The following is a 20,770-nucleotide window of genomic DNA, read 5'->3' on the forward strand; positions in this document are numbered from 1 at the left end:
GTGGCCCCAGAGGTAGAGGGGGTTTCTCGAATTTTAGAGGGAATTCTAATGATCACGCTCGGTTTGACCTTGCTGGGCAGCAACGAGATAGGTCTAATGTTTTTGATCGACAAAATCAGTATCAAGTGTCGGGGATTGACCGGTCTGGGTATCATGATTCTCAGCATGCATAGGAATGCGTTGGATGGGGGTTAGAATCAGTTGAGGTGCCAGTTGATCAGAGGGGTCCTTACGTATCAGCTGAGGTTTTGGGCTCCACTGACCAGTTTCTAGTGGACACAGGAGCGACTCGTAGTGCGCTGTCTAAACAATTGGTTCCGAGGGCTCCCCCGTCTGGCTTAGTGGTTACATCGGTAGGGTTTGATGGAACACTCTCCCGAAGCCCTCTTTCGCAGCCCCTTACATTTCGGGTTAATTCCTTTTCTGCACCCTGTCCGTTTTTGTTAGCTCCGAACACTCCGGATAATATTATGGGCCTTGATATGCTGAAGCACTTCAGAACTACGATCCGGTGTTCCCCTGCTGGAGTGTGAGTGATATTGAATGACAATTACCCCCTGTCTGAACGGATGTGTGTGGTTACAGAAGATGTTGTGTTAGCTACCCTCCCTTGTGCTCTGTGGGCCACCTCGGATACTGATGTGGGACAGATGGTGATTCCGCCTGTTCACATTAGTGTCCAGGAGGGGGCGGTGTTACCACGCCTTCCACAGTATCGTATTTCGCAGGAGGGGGAAGAGGCTCTTATACAGATTGTGCAGGATCTGATTAAGGTGGGAGTGGTGGAAGAAGTTCCCTATAATGTTTGTAATAGCCCGATTCTACCCATTCTGAAAAAGGATACGGATGCCAAAGTCTATCGGTTTATCATTGATTTGAGAGAAGTAAACAAGATCGTGATACCTCAATACCCAGTGGTTTCGGATATCACGACGTTGCTTACCTTGGTCCCGCCTACGGCGACCACGTTTTCAGTTATTGATTTGAAAAATGCCTTCTTTTCAATTCCCATCCATCCCGATAGTCGATACCTTTTTGGTTTCACTCTCAATAATAGGTCTTACCGATTTTGTAGAATTCCCCAGGGCTATACGGAAAGCCCTAGCATCTACAGTCAAGCCTTGAAAAGACAATTGGACTCCTTTGTTCTGCCCGAGGGTGTCGCCCTCATTCAATATGTCGATGACATCTTGCTGGCGGCCGACACCCCGGAGTTGTGTGAAACGAGTACGTTGTCTTTGCTTTCCTTTTTGGCATCCCACAATCATAAAGTCTCTCGGAAAAAGTTGCAATTTTGTAGACCAAAGGTGACTTATTTAGGTCACCTTTTGTCTAAGGAGGGACGTGCACTCACACCAGACCGTGTTCAATTGATTCCGGATACATCGACGCCGTCCACGCAGAAGGACGTGCGCGCATTTTTGGGTCTTGTCTCCTTTTGCAGGCAGTGGATATTAGGGTTTTCGTATATAGCCAAGCCATTGTTAGCCCTTTTGACAAAAGATACACCTATCCCGCTCCCCTGGACGGATGAGTGTGACACTGCCTTTCAGAAACTGCGACAGGCCCTCTGTTCAGCACCAGTATTAGGAACACCTGATTATACCAAGCCTTTTTCGTTGTATGTGCATGAGAAAGATGGATGTGCATTATCAGTTTTAGTGCAGATGCACGGCGATAAGCAGCGCCCTTGTGCATATTTTTCGGCTGTACTTGATCCTGTTGCCCGAGCATTGCCTGGTTGTTTTCGCTCGGTTGCGGCGACAGCTGTGTCAATACGCCAGAGCGAGGGAATTGTGTTATCTCATAAGCTGTTGGTATTAGTCCCCCATGCTGTTGATGCCCTGCTTAATCAGACAAAGACGCAGCATTTGACCAGTGCCCGTTTAACGGGATATGAGCTGACGCTTTTGGATCCTCATATCACGTTGAAGAGGTGCGTGACGTTAAATCCTGCCACATTGTTGCCATACCCCGAGACTCGGCCTGAGGCACGAGAAGCACATGATTGTATCCTTGTGACCGAGGAACAAACAAAGGGTCGTATTGATCTCCAGGATACGCCCTTTTCAGATGTAGATGGAGAACTGTGGGTGGATGGGTCATGCCTGAAGCTACCAGATGGTACGACTTCGGCAGCGTATGCGATTACCACATTGCAAACAATAGTGGAGACAGCACGCATACCACAGAAATCAGCTCAAGCAGCGGAACTGATAGCATTAACACGAGCATGTGAGCTCAGTACAGGATTGTGTGTGAATGTTTATACAGACAGCCGCTATGCCTTCGGAGTAGCGCACGATTTCGGCCTGCTCTGGAAGGAAAGAGGGTTCTTAACGTCGCATGGAGTACAAATAATGCATGGGGAGTTAGTTCAAAATCTTTTAACTGCATTGACATATCCGAAGAAAATTGCTATCATTAAATGTAGCGCCCATAGGAAAGTAGTCGATAAAGTTGGAGAAGGGAATGCGTTAGCAGACCGAGTGGCGCGGGAGACTGCGATGCAGCCCGGTGTTACTGCCATGCATGTAGTGAAGTCACAAGTAGAAAGATGGCATGATGCAAAGGAAGAAGTGCGAGAAATACAGAGGACCGCTTCTGACAAAGAACGGGAGCAATGGTCCAGTGAGGGAGAATTGGATGATGAGGGTTGCTGGAGAAATAAGCAGATGGATCGATGGAAATTACCCACAGCTTTTGTACAACCTATGGTTCAGATGGCACATGGGCTAGCACATGTTGGAGCTTCCGCAATTGTAAAATTGCTTACCCAAGTCTGGGAGCATCCAGAGATTGCTAGCACGGCAAAGAGGGTGGTACAGACCTGTATGATCTGCCTGAGGTACAACCCAGGAAAGGGGACTCGGACCCCAGCAGGAGGGTTCGTAACGCCTACTGCACCCTTTGAGGTTTTACAGATGGATTACATTCAGCTCGAGCGTTGTAACAATTTGAAGTATGTCCTAGTAGTGGTGTGTGCCTTTAGCAAATGGGTTGAGGCCTACCCTACGAAAGACAATACTGCAATGACTACCGCTAAGATGCTGTTGAAGGAGTTCTTCCCTCGATATGGCGTTTGTAGGCTTCTGTGGAGTGATAACGGGCCCCACTTTATAGCGGACGTTATAAAGTATGTTCTGAAGGGTCTAGGCATCACCCAGAAGTTCCATGCAGTATTCCACCCTCAATCTGCAGGACTAGTCGAGAAGTATAATGGTACACTGAAGCTCAAGATCGCCAAAATTCAAGCTTCAACGTCTTTGACTTGGCCAGACGCTTTACCGCTGGCATTGTTGTCAATTAGGTCGGTACCGCACTCGCGAATCGGTCTTACACCGTATGAGATTGTCTTTGGACGTCCAATGAATATTTGGGGTCCACCAAAACCTAAGACTGTGTATGATGTACCTTGTGTAATGATGAATGATTATCTGGCACAGTTAATGGATAACTTGGTTTCCATTCATCAACAGGTCCGGGAGGCGCTCCCTTATCGGTCCACCGGCGAAGGACATAGTCTCCGGCCTGGAGACTATGTCATGCTGAAAATCTTCGACAGAACGAACAGCCTGGAGCCGAGATGGGTGGGCCCTGAGCAAGTCTTGCTGGCAACAAGGACGGCTGTGCGAGTTTCCAACAGAAAGAATTGGATCCATTCCCTGCACTGCCGCAAAGTACCGCCCGGATTGGTGGAGCCCGCTGTACTGACCGATCAACGAGAGATTCTGACCACAGAGAAAGGCCGTGCTGTGGAATCGAACGACGCTGAGGAGCTCTTTCCGGACCACGCGACTCCTGGAGGAAGGCGATATCATCTGAGGCCAAGAAAGTGAATCCTTCAGTATCGGGACATGTTGTCAGAACGGCCCTTGGGTTAGTGAAACGGAGAGCCAGTGAGGCAAGGGGGGGGGGATCAGCCCTGCATTAGTGTAGCGACACCCGTCTTGGCCCGTTGGTGAAGAAATCGACCGCTGCCCAAGGGGAAGAGTTCTGACAAACTTTTAGTTTCAGGAAGATATTGATTTTCTATTTTTAACATGGAGAAGAAGAAGATCCTCTGTGCAACAGGTTTTATGCTCACATTAACTATTGTTGGGATAACCACATGGTTTGTGGAGAACGTGACTCCTGCCCGAGAGTTGCTTGTGTTGACCACTCCAGTGCCTGCGGAGCACTATTTCTATACCCTTCCGTATCAAGAATTGAAGCATCGTCAGTCCTATTTGAATAACACTTTCATTCAGATGTTACATCATACCCATGTTGCCACCAATGCTACGAACTGTTGGATATGTGGTATGATGCCAGCTCATCAGAAGAAGGAAGGAACGCCATTCATACCTCTTCCTTTCTCTCATAATGGCTCTTGACGAGCATGGTACACTTTGCTTTTTGCCACTCGGAAACCCACAGTGGGACGATTACTCTTCAGACTCAATAAAGAATGTCATCAGGATAAAGATGGATATCAGCAAGCGAATGGGACAATTTGGGAATGGGAAGAGTATCGACCAGACAATGAATCGATTCCATATGTTTTTACGAACACCAGAGACACTGTGGGAAAAGATAAATTTGTGATTCAAGTGGCACAAGCTCAAGCGGACCTGTGTGTCCAAAGTGTGGGTTATATTCCCGTCGGTGTTAGTGATTGTATTACCATATTAAACATCGATGGATTGAATAACAGTACTTTTTTAGCATCCCATAATACGTACTTCGTGTGTGGCACTAAGGGTTATTATCGTTTGCCAGCCGGTTGGTCTGGAGTATGTTATGTATCATTTTTGTTACCTCCTGTATTTCTGGCACCTGCATCCTATCATAAGGATTTAAAGTTGTTGAATAATGTGACTGTAAATAGGTATAAACGTACTTTATCAATTGATGATGTGGATCAAACTGACACCAGTTTACAGCAGTATATCGACTTCAATCTAGGATTGTTTTTCTTCGTTGGAGCTGCCCTAAATAGTAGGAAAATTCGAAGATTAACACGAGTGGTAGAGGCTGTGACGAATCAAACCGCTGCTGCTCTTGGGAATCTTACGGAAGAATTACAGATTACCAGAATTGTTGCATTGCAGAATCGTATGGTGTTAGATGTTATGTTAGCTGATCGAGGTGGAGCTTGTAAAATTATCGGAAGTAGTTGCTGTGTGTTTATTCCTGACCACACACCTTCAGTCTACAATGCAATCAACAGATTGCATAAAATTGCAGCTGAAATCCATACAGAAAACGGCACTTGGTCCTTTTCTGGATGGTTTTGGGCATTGATCACTGCTTGGGGTTGGAAGGTTTTGACTGGTCTCTGCATAATTATAGCAGTTCTATTTTCTTGCTGTATCTGTGTTCAGTGTGGTCCCTTGCTCTGTTCTGTATGTGTATCATTCTGTATCCCCGATAAGAAAGCTACTGCCAATGTCACTTATCAGAAACGTTTAGCTAAGGAAGTAGAAGAAATGATGATAATCGATATATATGATGATTATTCTAACAAGCTGGATGTCTTCAGTAAATGCTGAAAGGGTCGTCTGTTGTAAATTGCAACTTCGATGTGATTAAGCATTTACTAAAGACATGAATTCATCCTCCTTTACACATGTTCCTCTTGTTACGTTGACTGAAGTCTGGACTCCATTTTGTACTGTCGTGTCTCCATGTGCTCAACACGAGGAGAGTCTTATCTTTGTGTTAGTTGCTCTGGTAATCTGCCTAGTAACAGTCTATAAATAGTTCCTTTTGTCCGTCTGGCGCATGCCCAGACTTGATCACATCTGTTATCAGTTAGTCCTTGCTTGACCATGTTTTCGCGGGCTTAAGGAGTATGTCAGCTCCGCCCACATATCGATCTAGTATTGCAAATGTCCATAAAAGGTAACATTCCTCGTCTCATGTCGTGCCCTCCTACTTATGAGCCCCTCTGTTGTGTATAAAAGGGGACCGCGTATGCAAGTTCTTTGTGCTACTCTATGCAATACTGAAGGGTATTGTATGGATTGTAGGACCACCCTTAAGGGTTAATAAACCTTGTCTTTGTACTTTGCAGTTTCCGTGCCAACTTCCTTATAGATTCCATTGCAGGAGAGCGAACCCTTGTGTCCTGCGGGCCTAGCTGGGGCCTGTACTCATCATGGAGCTAGGCCAGTCTAAACCACACTCTTATTGCAATGACTCAGGGACACTGCATTGCCTCTCCCCATTCATCATCACCTACCTCCCCAAGGTCAGCCAACCACTTGTCCATCAGGGTGCTCAGTATGTCTGGGGTATTATTCATTATCTTCTTGTATGTCAGTGAAATGGCCTTATCCAGCATAGCGTCAAGAAGATGCCTATCCTCCAGGGGCGAGGATTCCGCCAACTACTCTTATCCAGTAATGTCCACCCTCAGGGCGTTCACCACCTGTAGGTAGTGATACCGATCCGTGTCTGCCAAGTTATAATCACCCTGGAGTGCCTCAAATGTCAGGGGTACAGACCCTTTCCACAAGTCTACCTGGCGGTTAATGCCCAGGAGCCACCACCTGGAGAAACGCGTCAGGGTGCCAACCTCCCAAAGCAGTTCAATGTCCCACAACAAGTCTGTTCCATCAATTTCCCAGCCCATCCCAGGAATTTCCTGGCCTCCATCAACACTCCCACAACCATTCAAGTATAGACTGGTAGGTCCTCCCTCCACCCTTGCCTATATAGCAATGCAGGATAGTCTATGGGGCCATCGCCTCCCTATCCACTCGTATCACTGGCTCTTATCGGTCTGCTTTGACCCAGTCGTTTATTACTATTAGCTTTATTAGCGCTGCATGTTCCAATGAACCAGGTCACCCATCTGGGGGATTGCTGCGCTGGGTGAAAACTGTGCTCCAATGTAGGATACGGGAGCTCACGACTAATAGCCCTGACATTTTAGCTGTCCAAATTAGGGGAACAAATGGTACTGCTAATGACATTTTTAATTTCTACGCATGGAGAACCAGAGCATGCAGGATGTCGACCACTCTGCAAGAGTTGGAAGAACTTTTGGATAACAGGGCCATAACAGCACCTATTAGTTGTAGCTGGCGACTTAAACGTCAGTTTTGAACCCCTAGAGAAGGAGGACATATGTGGGAGTAGGGAGGAAGAAGAGATGTGGCTTGTTCCCCACCTGGACCGACCCCCCATTAAAATATGGTCGCAAGTAGCAATCCAGCTCAATACACTCACTCTTGAGTTTCGCCTCAGGGCAGCAGACGACCGTACAATGTCAGACAAAACGGGGGCCAATACATGCAATAGAACTACCAATATAAGTTGTATAGACTACTTCCTGATGGACTTAAAATTGTGGCCTAGAGTGGTCGATATGACTGTGGGTCATACCACAGACAGCGACCACAACCCCCTCGAACTGCACTTGGCATCCCCTTGGAACATCCCCCTGAGATCCTCTAACGTCACCCTGACGACAAGCGAGGTTCATCCAACAAAAAATAATAGGTGCCTAAAATGGTCCCAGGTAACCCTGGATGTAGATAAACTCGAAGCAATCAAATCCAATAATTTGGTAAGCACTGCGGGGTTACATAGACTGGCCCAACTTCAGGGAGGACTGGATGAGATCCCGGCTTGCCATGGCTATTTATCTGAAGAACTGGCTACTTGTTTTAGTGAACCAAGACACCCAAAGGCAACTGGGAAGAAGACCAGGCCACAGTTTTTCATGTTCAACAAGGACATCATCTAGCCCATGTTATCATTTCAAATAATGTGAAGCAAACAAGGGAAGTGAGGAGATCCTATAACTTAGCCCAGGCTAGAGCAAAAAGGGATTGGGACAAGAATAGATGGGAGCAAATTAGAGAGGCCTGTGCCAGAAAAGATTCCCAGCAATTCTGGCTTTTATTAACTAGGGGGGACGCTAACAGACCCCTGCCGCTGACTAACAATATTTCAACAGCAGCTTGGTTTGATCACTTCCCTCACTCTTCTCTGGACCCTGTGTCATAGACATTGAAGACCCCACCCTTGAATATGCTCATCTTATTGCTATTGATTTCTTCTCTAGAGAAGACATCACGTCTAGTATTAATTCTATTGTAAGGGCTAAAGCCCCAGGCCCGGATTGGATCCCGGCGACATTTTTGTGAACGATCCCGGGAACTGGACAACCTACATTTTGGCCATAGCCAATGGAATCGCAGCGGGGGCCCAAATACCATCCTCATGGAAGGGAGCGGAGGTAATCCCAGTACACAAGAAGGGTGACAGAGCCATACCTTCCAACTATACGCCTATTAGTCTCATTGACTGTGTTGAAAAGGTGTTCGCTCGCGCACTCATCTCAAAGATACAGGTCTGGATCAGCGACCACAATATCTAGTCCCATATCAAGCTGGGTTTAGACAAAAAATAGGCACCATTGATCAGGTGTTCCGATTTCTTCTATTGACCTGGAAGACGGTGGTTATTGGCCAGGGAAGTCTTTATGTAGCTTTTATAGAAAAAGCTTGAAACGTGGGTTGTTCTCGGTCCTCTAGTCTACCTGAGGAAGTATTCCTTTCAGGGCAAGGATGCTTGTTTTGTAGGTAGCAGTTCACACTTTTGTAAATTTATTAATATAACATCTTGTAATGTGTAAATTCTAAAATTTCTTAAACTATATAGGGGCTGGGAGGGTCGTTACGTAATTCTCTGGTTCCTCTCTTTCCCTCCTTATTGTATATCTCTTTTGCATCTTTTTCTCTTCTTTGCTGTGCTGCCAGAGCTTTGGCATCTAAACACTTCACTGCTTCTCCTCCTCTCAACCTTACTCCTGCTATGTTAATTGGGTCTGCACTGATGCTTTATACAGCACCTGTGCTCAGTGCAAGCTGCAAAAAGGAGTCGCCTCTTATTGAGATAAAATTAGGAAAGTTGCTTTTCTGGATCTGCCAATTTTCTCTATGCCCTGGCAGCACTGACGGACTGTTTTACATACTGCTGTGAAGCAACGGAGGCCCTGTTATGGCTGCCACGCACCACCTTGCTTGCGCTGTTAGAGAGAAGACAGTTTTTGTAAAGAAGTGCAAGGTTGCATCACTAATGGCATCTAACAAAGTATTGTTGGTTTCATCACTAATGGCATGTAATAAAGTATTGCAAGTGAATAATGACATCATTTTCCTCTTACAGGCACACTTACATCAGAACACATCTGTACAAGGAAATAAACTAACAACGCTTTTCAGACGAGATTACTTCTGCCACATATTGTATATTTAACACATCAGCAATGGCATGTGTTAGCAGTCTCGCAAGAAAGGGTGGAATGTGAAGCATTAGAGAGAACTTTCGCTCAATCAATGATTCATAAGGCTCTTTGAAGAACTTCGTATACCTTGCTTGATGTTAAGTTATTCAGATTAAGAAGACATGGACCTCATCTGTGCTCATTGATCAGCCCTTCCACCCACGCCAAGTGCTATATTTCAATGATGGGTCGTGAAAGACCAAAATACTGCATGAGAATACCTTCTTAAGAGTCAGCCCGATTTTTCTCATTCCAAGCATTAAAGCACAATTTACTGACCTTTGCAATTAATGAGGTTTTCAATTATCATGTTTTCCTGATAGTAGGTATCTTCCTCCTCTTTTATGTGTAATGATATAACCTCATGCCCTGTAAGAGAAACATTTCAGTTTAAGATACAGACATATATCTATGCATCATAATCTAGGGAAGAGGGTAGAATACAGCATGGATTCCCTAGCGGAGAGAAACACAATTAGTGTGTGGTTCTTGATCAGTGGTATCCAGCGTGGATTCACAAGGTCTGGATCCCTCCCACATTTTCAGGATGCCTGGGCGTACGATGGATGGCACTGTCCCTAAATTGTTGTCTTAACCTTTTCTGCACCATGGTCCTGTCACACCTCTCAGATCTGGATCACTTTTCCTGTTGTGCCTCCCCGTTACAATAAAGCCCAATGTGGTGGGAGATCCTTCATAGTTCTAAGCCCTAATATATGGGACCTTCGGCAAGTTTCTGACTACCCGCTCCTGTGGAAAAAACTTAAAACATACTTATTTTAAAAGATTTTTGAGTCTCTTCATCTGTTTGTTTATGGTGATGTTGTTTCTAGCACCATTATGCCCTTTGGAAATAGTTTGTGCATTATAAATAAATAAATAAACAGGCGGCGTGGTCTGGCTCCTGACAGTATAGCGGCGCTCCTGTGAAGCTCCGCGTATGAACTTTTTAATGGGTCACTCGACCTCAGAACACTGCGGCCTCACCCCACCACAGACTAGGGGATTGACCCGGTAACTAAATGAGAGGCAGCAGAGACTGCTTGTGTACCACTCGAGATGGGGGTGTTGCAACTGGTATCGAATGTTCCTGCTGCCCCTAAAGTACCATGCTGGTGAACCATGCCCACAGCAAGCATGGCAGACTACCAGAGCACTGGGAATATGAGGCCTACCAGACTCAGAGAATGACCACATGGGCTGACGACCTAGTAGTTCCACACATATCTACACACTCCTCTTGCCTCAACACCATCTGGATGGTAATCTCCCCGGAAGCAGCAGATGTCCGCAGGGATCATAAACGGAGTGCCAGGGCCTTCCTAAGATGTGGTCACCAGAACTATGACTCTTGGGCACAGGTATTGTGCACCACGACCTCCTGGGGAGGAAAAGCTTTGGCATGTCAGGAGACCTAAGGCCACATCATCCTGATTACCACTGGGGAACTTGAAGGAGCGGAACCAACGGTTTCCCTTTTGTGGGCGACAGGGTCACAGCTGTCCTCGCTCGACCATGCATGGTGGTTCAGACGAAAAGAAACAAGACACCCCCTACATGGGGCTGCCCCAGTGAGAGACATACTGGGTTCTTATGGCTCATTGGTGGGGGCAGAGGGGGGGGGACTAGTGTGGTTTCTCAAGAGGAGACACTGAGCTCTATGACTGGACATAATCCTTGCCACATCCTCCAGCTACCGAAGGGAACATTTTGCCTACTGGCCCGGGGCACAGACCGATGAACATGTTAGAGGTCACACTGCTTCTGCTCCAGCTAATCCTCGACTATGTCAAAGCCGACGAGGCAACTCTTGTTCACGGAGCCAGTTGCTGTTAAACTAGTCAGAACAGCCATAGAAGTTCCAGCACAAAAGAAGGCACTACATGAGATTATGAAAACTTGCAGCCCTGCGCACGACTCTATCCATGGTAGCTGATAATACCTCCAAAACCTCAGCAGACATACAATCGATCCATTCAGACATCAAAGCCTTCAGTCTCAGGCTCTTCATGATAGGAACCAGGCTGGACCAACTGAAACAGAAACTTACTACACCCATTGACTGGGAGCAAGGTCACTTCTACCTCCAGAAGGAAGTGATTGAGCTTGAGGACCAGAAGCACAGAGACAACCTGCGTTTCTTGGGCATTTCGGAGGACATGGAGAGGGAAAACATGATGTTCTTCCTGGTGCACTTTCTGCCCCCCTCTTGAATTCCAAGGTGCACCCAGAATCAGATCGAGATGACAGACGCCCAAGGAAGGCCCAAGCCATATCATAGCATGTTTTCTATGCCATTAACAAGCCAGCTCAATTATCACGGAGGCGAAACATCAGGGAGTGTTTCTCTTTGAAACCTTCATATAGCTAGATTTCTCACAAGAAACAATGGTTAAATATAAGTAATTTCTGTTGCCGAGACCACGTATAAAACACTCGGGCATCAGATAGGCATATTAGACCTGGCTGCCATGTTTATTACCCAAAACAACAGAATGTTGGAATTTGGGGATCCGGGATAACTGGAGGGAGATGGCAGACCCCCTACATGGTAACCTCCAGCCGCCAGACAACATGGAGACCCCGTGTCTACCCCGGCAGATGAAGCCTAACGGCTGCAAGCAGTCACAAGAAAATGGTCAACTGGGCCTAAGTGCAAATCACAGCTTAAAGCTACCCACACCACAGATAAATCCCGATCGCCTTTGAAGCCTTCCCAGCTGAGTTAAAGGTGAACTGACAAGCCCACGCAGTTGGTAGTCGAGTGGGGGGATGGCTTCAGCTGGGATACTTGGTTTGTTACCCTGGTAATCCCACAACACATCCGTGCTCCTTACCTTAACACCCAATTTTCTTAGGCCAATTATAACACCAACTATAATCAGATCCTTGGGGAACTGCCAGCAGGCATGGGCATGAGACTGTCCACCCAACCACAGAATTTCTTTTTCCCCACATCTGTCAGTGCTCAAAGATCTCCTTTCCTCCTATCCCCATAGCCTCCCTCCTGACACCACTGACCTTCTAACAATACCCAGCGTTAGCAGACTTAGAGACAGGTCTACTTGCTTCATCCATATCTCCCTACTGTTACTTAATCACTGGGATAGTCTTGTGCTCTCTTCCACACCCCACTCTGGTGAACGTAGGTGACGACTTCATGTCTGCACGTTAACTATAGGTTATCCGCATAACCAGTGCACCAGACAGGATCACAAAGGAACCATCTCTTTCACCCTATTTGCCTGCATGATATTTCCTGGGATCGATGTCTAACGCAAATACTCTTTCCATAATCTCCCTCAATGTCAACGGGCTCTCCCAGTACATAAAGAGGAAGGACATCTTGGACTATACCCACTCCCTACAGCCAGACATAACTCTGATTTGGGAGACACCTCTATCTGAGACTGAAAGTTATAAGAGAGAGTGGGTGGGGAGAAAATATCATGCCAGCAAAGTTACACCCAACGACACAGACAATCCAACTTCTAAACTAGATTGTAAATAAGGGGTGGCCATGCTAGTCTGGTAGAGATTACCACTGAAGATTCATAAGACATGGGAAGACCCTTATAGTCACCATGGGCCAAATGAACTAGCATTAGTAATACCGATTTCCTAACTGCGATTCTCTCCGAATTGCAATTAGGAAGTCGGTATTCCTACTGCATGAAGCGCTTTTGACTTTCATTAGCGATTCAAGTGGGTCGCAAACATACCTACCTCATGCATATTAATGAGGTAGGTAGCAATTTGTGATCCATTAGGAATCAATGCCATCACAGGGATAGTGGCCTGCTGAGGTCCACAGACCACATGTCTGTGATTGCTTTTAAATAAATCAGTCTTTTTTACAGGGGTGTGGAATTTAATAACATATCTACTTGTCCATGGGCAGCTTGCTTCATGAATCTACTTGTCCTGTAACAAAGTCCACTTGTCCCTTTTGTGCCATGAAAGTGGGCAACAAATTATGGCAGCAATCTCATTATATACGAGCTCTGATATAGCCTCCCTGATTATGCCAGGCTCATAGAATAGTAGTGTTTGAATACTTGCAATCCCCTAATGTTGCCATGTTTCAGCAGACCTACATTAGTGGGCTGAATGTAGGGTAAGCAATAGTTCCAGGGTAAGAATGGCCTTTTGCATCTGTGCAAACCTACTAACTTGCATGTTTTAAGGGTTTTCAACGACTCTTCTCTAATCTTTTCCCATACTGAGAAATGTTGGAAATTTACGCCTGACAATGGCAGACGTAAACCTTCTTCCACAGTTGGGAAAACAGTAGTTGGAGGGAAAGTAAACCTGCAAACACTCAGATATTCGCATGAGCAAATCTACACTTGCAGATTTGCTCATGCTACAATGCAGTTCACAAATATTTTCTAGGAGTACTATTTCTTGTCCTACTTCTGTAAATTCTTGGGAATTCACGAAAGCCATATAGCTGCACTTAATGCAAGGACATATACCATGGGTGCACTTTTGAGACTTTCTTTAATAATTGGGCCCTTAATTTGGTCTGGCGTTGACCATGACCTTTTGCGTTTATTAAAATTCTGTCTCTCTCTGTATCGGTTGGCTTCACTGTGAGTGACAGCATTCTGTTCTTTCACAAGGAGCATATTGGCACGCAAAGTAGTTTGATTCAGTGCCAGTAACTACTGTGGCAGTGTGTGCTTTTTGAGACCAAAAACAATTGTGCTTTTGCCAGTGTTTGTTATAATAGTGATGACCCGGCAGCTCCCACATCAATAAGGTTTTACAAAAACCATGCCAAAACAAGTTACACATTGACAAAACTAAAAAGCTGACCACAAATTTCAGACCTGCGGGCTTTGCCAATGCTTGCTTATTTTTCTTACCCAGAATCCTATTGAAACTGGTTACACTGATTTTCCATTATGAATGTTTTTGGGAAATACAACCATGCATCAACATGTTACTAAAGGATGCTGCAAAGAAATGGTACCTGAAATTTTACAGCAGTTGAGCCAAATGTTTTTTTTGCCTGCTTTCCTGTTTTTTATGACCATTTAATCTTGAAAGCAAAGAATCATCAATCTTGCTTTCAAGCTTCTGCAAATATTTGCATCAAATCAGACAGCATTCTGGGAGCATTATACTTAGCCTTATGTTGCTAAACCTTGAAAACGTGTGTACACATTCTTATACTGGAACCAGTCAGTAGTGCAGTCAGAGCTTACAACATTTACTTAGAGCACTCACCCTAATAATAAAGGCTTTCATTTAATGAACCATACCTACAGGTTTGAACTGCATTAACATATGGGCAAACATATTACTTCAACTGCAGACAGTGCCCTTCCCTGATCCATATTGTGATACTGCAAACTAGCAGCCAAAGGGGTTGGGCTTACTTGTCCCAAGGACAAAATACACATGAGAACTTGTTGCCCTTGACCCCAAACGTTATGTCCTGGGCGTCGGGCTTTAGGAACTCCACATCCCTGTTTTAAGATGCAACCCGTTTTCCTTAAAGGAAAACGTGATGAGTTTAAATAGAAAAACGTTTTTTTTTTCCATCCTCAAATGGGAAGGGGTCCCCTGGGGACCACTTCCCATTTGCGAATAGGTTACCACCTCCTGCAAGGAGTCGGTAAAACAGGAATGTTTTGCGACCGTAATTTAGTCGCAATACATTCATACATCCCATTCAGGTTCAGTATTTAGAAGGGACGCCCTAAATATGCCCCTTCCAAATACCGAATTGCAAAGGCCTGCTACGAGGATGTGTCACGTAGCTACAATTCTGAGGACACAGAGGGCTGGACCACAGCTGGGCTGGCAGATCACCTTTAGGCCCACTTTCAAGGGTCCAGTACTGGAGTCTGGAAGGTAAGACTTACAGCAGACTAAGTCCAAGTGCTGGGTTTGAGATAGCTGGGGCCTTTTCTATCCCAGAGGCCAGCTAACTAGCCCTTGGAGTCACTCTGGTGGACATGGGATATAGATGCAGTTCCAGTTATTTTACTCAGCCTGCAGGGCAACAGAGTAGCAGCACTTCTTGCAGAGCAGCACATCAGTCCTTCTGAGTCTTCCAAAGGTACAGAAGTGTACTGAAGAGTTGGGTCTGAGAATCCATTATTTATGTCTGGTACCCACTTTGAAGTAGGATAAGGTTCTAGAGGTCTCCACCCACAGAGGAGCTTGGAATTTCCTGCCTCACTGTCCTGGCCCCAACTTGTCTGGCGGTGACAAAAAACTAGTGCCAAACCCTTTGTGAGTGTGCCCAGTCACAGCCTTTGTGATGTGCAAGTGTGGAAGGTGACAGCTTTTCCCCATTATCAAATCAAAGGTGGCCCACCCTTCCACAGCCTATTCTCCTTTATCTGTCTGGGAGCAATACACAAACAGCAACTACCAGCTACACCAAGTCATGCGACACAGGATACAGGCTGCAAGCACCAAATGGTTAGGGCAAGAAAATGCCAACTTGGCATTTTCAGAATTGTTACTTAAAATCCAACTTTACCATTGAAGATGGCTTTAAATTACAATTCTTTAGGCTCCAAACTTGACATTCCCACTTGCTCTAAATTGAGAGTTAGCACTCATTACATGTAATAAGGTAACCCAGTGTTATCCTATGGGAGAGGTAGGCCTTGCAGTCATAATAAATGAATTTAAGAGTTTTTCACTACCAGGACAAGTAAAAGTTGAAAGTACATGTCAAAGTTTTTAAATACACAACACCCTGTTCTATGGGCTGGTTAGGGCCTATCCTAAGGGGTGACATATGTATTAAAAAGGTAGGTGTAGGCCTGGCAAAAGTTTTATTTTGCCAGGTCGAAATGGCAGTTTTAACAGGCTGCATTGGAAGGCCGGAGACATGTTTACAAGGAAACTTAAGTGGTTAAGTCGGTGGCACAATCAAGGCTGCAGGTCCACTAGTAGCATTTAAATTACGGCCCTAGGTACATGTAGTACTGCTTTTTTAGGGACTTATAAGTAAATTAAATGTTCCAATTGGGTGTAAAGCAAAGTCATCATGTTTAAAGGACAGAGCACACACACAAAAGCACTGATTAGCAGTGGTAAAAAGTAGAGTCTTAAGGGCAACAAAAACAATATCGGCTAAGATGGAGGAAAAAGGCAAAAAGGTTGGGGGGAGACCAGCGTAAGGCTGACAGGTCTAACACTCACCGCCTAGTATTCTGTGTCTCACTCCACAGACATGATGAAAGCCTTCCTAAAGATGAAGCATGAAATTAACACCCTGTATACATCCAAAGTGGAAACAGTGCTGTTTAGACCTAAACAAAGACACTGCGAAAGAAAGGAGAAAGCAGGGACATTACTAGCCATGCCATTAAGCCAATAGGAGGTTGATCGCGTCATTCTGGCCATCACAAGCCCTAACAATACCACCCTCACGCACCCAACTGACATCCTGAACACGATCCGGGACTATTTCTGGACTCTATATTCTTCAGATAACATAGATTCACAATAGGCAATAGAGGATTCTTGACATTTCACACCATACCCACACTGTCCCATAACCAAGGTCGAGATTTAGAGTCGGACATAACAGAGGATGAGATCTAGTTAGTCATTGACTGTGTCCCATATAGAAAGTTGCCCGGTATGAACGGAATAGACAGATACCCCCGCACAATTTTATAAATTACATAAAGAATCTTTTCTGCGAGGCATTTGGTATTCCTTCACTCCTTAGAGTGGTTACAGACAAAACACTGAAAACTCTCCTGTCGGGGGATGGGGGGAGGCGAGGGGGCAGCAGAAACTAAGTTTGAAATTGGGGAAGCTACATGCTGCGATGGAAAAAGGAGGTCTGCGTGTGATACACACATTCACGTACTTCTTTGCGTTCCTATTAGCTCTCTTCAGGTATATACTCCACAAAATTCTAGATACAATGAGATGGATTACCCTAGAAAAAGCCTTTTTTGGTAGAATGGGAAGTCATGAGCATGCTTTACATGAGTAATCCACATAGGCTGATCTCCCACTCCTGCGACCTGGCAAAAGGCCCACAAACTGTTGGGTATAGACCCTCGGCTGCACAAACAGGCACCCATAGGTCATAATGCTACAATACGCCTTGGAATTGAAGAACCATTGGAAATTAGGGATATATGTTTCATCTCAGACCTACTGGTCGATGGGCAACCTAGAACTATTGCCTCTGCCGAAGAACAATTCACACTGCAGCTGCATCACTTCTGGCTCTATCAACAACTGGTCAGATACATAAACAAAGCAACATGCCCACCCTAGCTGGGGGTTACAGTCTTCACTGATCCTGGACTACCTGGGTAAATAAGGTACATATAAATGGTGGTCTCCACACAATATTGCCTGACCATCCGTTCTTTAATCCCCAAATGATGTTGCTGAAAGACTGGTGGTCTGAAAGACTTCAAGTGCAGTGCTAAGACGAAGACTGGTCAGACGTAATGACAAAACATAACAAGCCCTTGAGAGAAGCTACCATGAAACTGAGCTATATCAAGATCCTATACAGGTCGCATTGGTCCCTAAAAAGTTTACGGTTGTTCAAGATAGTCAGTGGGTGTGCGTATACGAACCTGCAGCTCCACATGCCAAGAACAGATGAATACTGGTAAGTAGCATTTTCTGTTTGAGGCATATGAGCTGCAGATCGTATACTTTTGCATAGAATGTACAGCAGTTACCTCCTTAGCGGTGGCTACCTGTATCTGTTGCAGTGGTTTGAAAAAGTGTTCTTAATACAGCCTGGCCCACAGTAGCTTGTTGTTTTGCCTGCACATCTACGCAATAGTGTTTTGTGAAGGTGTGTGGTGTAGTCCAAGTTGCTGCTTTGCAGATGTTATCTAGGGGAATGTTCCCTAAGAATGCCATAGAAGCCCCTAGTTTGCATGTGGAATGAGCTCTAGGGAGAATGGTTAGTGTGCATTTTGCTTTGATATAGCATATCTGGATGCATTTAACAATCCACCTTGCAATTGCTGCCTTTGAGATGGGATAGGCTTTATGAGGTGGGGAGAAAGCCACAAAGAGTTGTTTGGTCTTTCTAAAGGATTTTTGTCCTTTCAATGTAGTAGAGTATTGCTCTTTTAACGTCTAACGTGTGAAGAGCTTGTTCTGTCACCGAGTCTGGTTGAGAAAAAAATACTGGGAGTTCAACAGACTGGTTGAGATGGAAAGCAGATATGACTTTGGGTACAAATTTAGGGTTAGTCCTAAGAACCACTTTGTTATGATGGATCTGCAAAAATGGTTCTTGTATGGTTAATGCCTGGAGTTCCTGAGAGATGTGATAGCAACCAAAAAGGCTACCCTCCAAGTGAGGAACTGTAGTTCGCATTTGTGGAGAGGTTCAAAAGGGGGACCCATGAGTCTGGTAAGGACCACGTTTAGGTTCCACACTGGAGAGGGCGGGACCCTGGGTGGAATTATTCTCTTAAGTCCTTCCATAAAATCTTTGATAGCGGGAACTCGAAACAAAGACAAATGTTGTCTGCTTTATAGATAGGCTGCTATGGCAGCTAGATGTAGCCTAATAGATGTATATGCTAGCTTACATTGTTGTAGATGCAAGAGGTAGCAGATAATGTTCTGGATAGAAGCATGTAGTGGATTAATTTTGTTGTTTGTGTAATTAATGACAAATCATTTCCATTTTGCTGCATAGCATACTCTGGTGGTAGGGCGTCTAGCTTCTTTAATGATGTTCATACAGTCTGGTGGAAGATTTAGGTAGCCAAACTCCAAGACCTCAGGTGCCAGATCGCAAGGTTGAGTTGATTGGGATCTGGGTGTCTTATCTCTCCATGGTTCTGAGTGAGAAGCTTGCGTGAGATATGTAGTTTTTGATGAGGAACTACTGAGAGTTCCAATAGGGTTGTGAACCATTATGTCAGGCCCATGTTGGAGCAAATAGGATCATTGTGAGGGAATGCTGTTTGAGTTTCCGAATCACTAACGGAATAAGTGGGAGAGGCAGAAAAGCATAAGCAAATTTGCCTGACCAGTTCATCCATATCGCATTGCATTTGGACAATGGGTGTGGATACCTAAACGCGAAGGTTGGGCATTTTGCATTTTGGTGTGTGGCGAACAGATCTATTTCTGGGTAGCCCCACATGTGAAAGAATGGAAGAAGAACTTGAGGATGAAGTTACCATTCGTGGATCTGCTGTGTTTGACAACTGAGCAGATCTGCGATTTGATTGTGTGCCCCTGGGAGGTGTTCTGCAAGGAGATATATGTTTTGCCGAATGGCCCATCTCCATATGCTCTGAGCTAGGTGTGTAAGCTGCAGAGAGTGTGTTCCTCCCTGTTTCTGTATGTAGTACATTGCTGTCATGTTGTCTGTACGGACCAGGACAACCTTGCCTGGGAGGTGAGGTTGAAAAGATTTTACCGCTAGGAAGATTGCTAACAATTCCAGGTAGTTTATGTGGAATTGTTTTTGTTGGAGGGTCTATATGCCCTGGATGGTATGGGTTTGAAGATGAGCTCCCCAGCCGGTGAGCGATGCGTCTGCTGTTAGCACTGTCTGTGGAACCGGGTCGAAGAACGGCCGCCCTTTGGAAAGGTTTTGTGTGTTCCAACACTGCAGAGAGCGATGGGTGCGATCGTCCACCAGATCTGTTACCTGACCTTGAGCCTGGTTCCACTGCCGCACCAAACATTCCTGTAATGGACGCATTTGGAGGCTTGCATAAGGGACGAGGAGAATGCAGGAGGATATCATCCTGGTTAACTGAATGAAGACTCGCGCTGGTAGTGAGTGTTGAGGCCGAAATTGTTGGATTAGAGCCTGTATGGTGCTTATCCTGACTGGATTCGGGTATGCTAGAGCTTTTGAAGTGTCTATTGTAGACCCTAGGTATTGATGTATGTTGGACGGTTGGAGATGGGATTTGGCGAGGCTTATTGTGAATCCCAAGTCTTGTGTGTGTGTTGCACACAGCTGCTATGTGATTTGGCTTTTATGAGCCAGTCATCCAGATAAGGGAAGACATGAATGTGCTGTCTCCTTAAGTGGGCTGCAACACTGCGAGGCATTTGATGAAGACTCTGGGTGCTGTAGTGACCCCGAACGGGAGGTCTTTGAATTGGTAGTGTTGACCATCTACCACAAACCTGAGATATTTCTTGTGAGCGGGTGAATGGGAATATGGAAGTAGGCGTCCTTTAGATCCAGAGTGGAGAGAAAGTCGCCCTGTTGAAGTAGTGGAAGCACCTGTTGTAGAGTGACCAAGTGGAAGTGGTCTGACTGAACACAGAGGTTTAGTGGCCTGAGGTCCAGAATGGGCCTGAGAGAGCCACCTTTTTTTGAAATAAGGAAGTAGAGGGAGTAAGCCTCTGTGCCTTGGTGAGGCAAGGGGACTGGTTCTATTGCGTGTTTTTGTAATAGAGAGAGAACCACCTGTTTGAGAAGTGTTAAATGTTCTAAGGACATCGGGTGCTGTCTAGGAGGAATGTTTGGGGGGGGTAGAAGTG

At 45.4% G+C, this 20,770-nt stretch overlaps 1 protein-coding gene across 4 annotated transcripts in view; it reads right to left on the reverse strand.

The window, feature by feature from the left end:
• The window catches only part of LOC146866745 (uncharacterized), a 156,226-nt gene that overhangs the window by 39,687 nt on the left and 95,769 nt on the right, over positions 1-20,770 (reverse strand). For all 4 annotated transcript variants that reach the window (XM_085601168.1, XM_085601157.1, XM_085601147.1 and 1 more), the window contains exon 6: positions 9,563-9,652. In XM_085601168.1, the coding sequence (XP_085457294.1) occupies positions 9,563-9,652 (90 nt within the window). The remainder of the gene's footprint in view (positions 1-9,562; positions 9,653-20,770) is intronic.

The sequence above is a fragment of the Triturus cristatus genome, chromosome 1_2 (assembly GCF_964204655.1).
Source record: "Triturus cristatus chromosome 1_2, aTriCri1.1, whole genome shotgun sequence".
NCBI classification, from domain to species: Eukaryota; Metazoa; Chordata; class Amphibia; order Caudata; family Salamandridae; genus Triturus; species Triturus cristatus.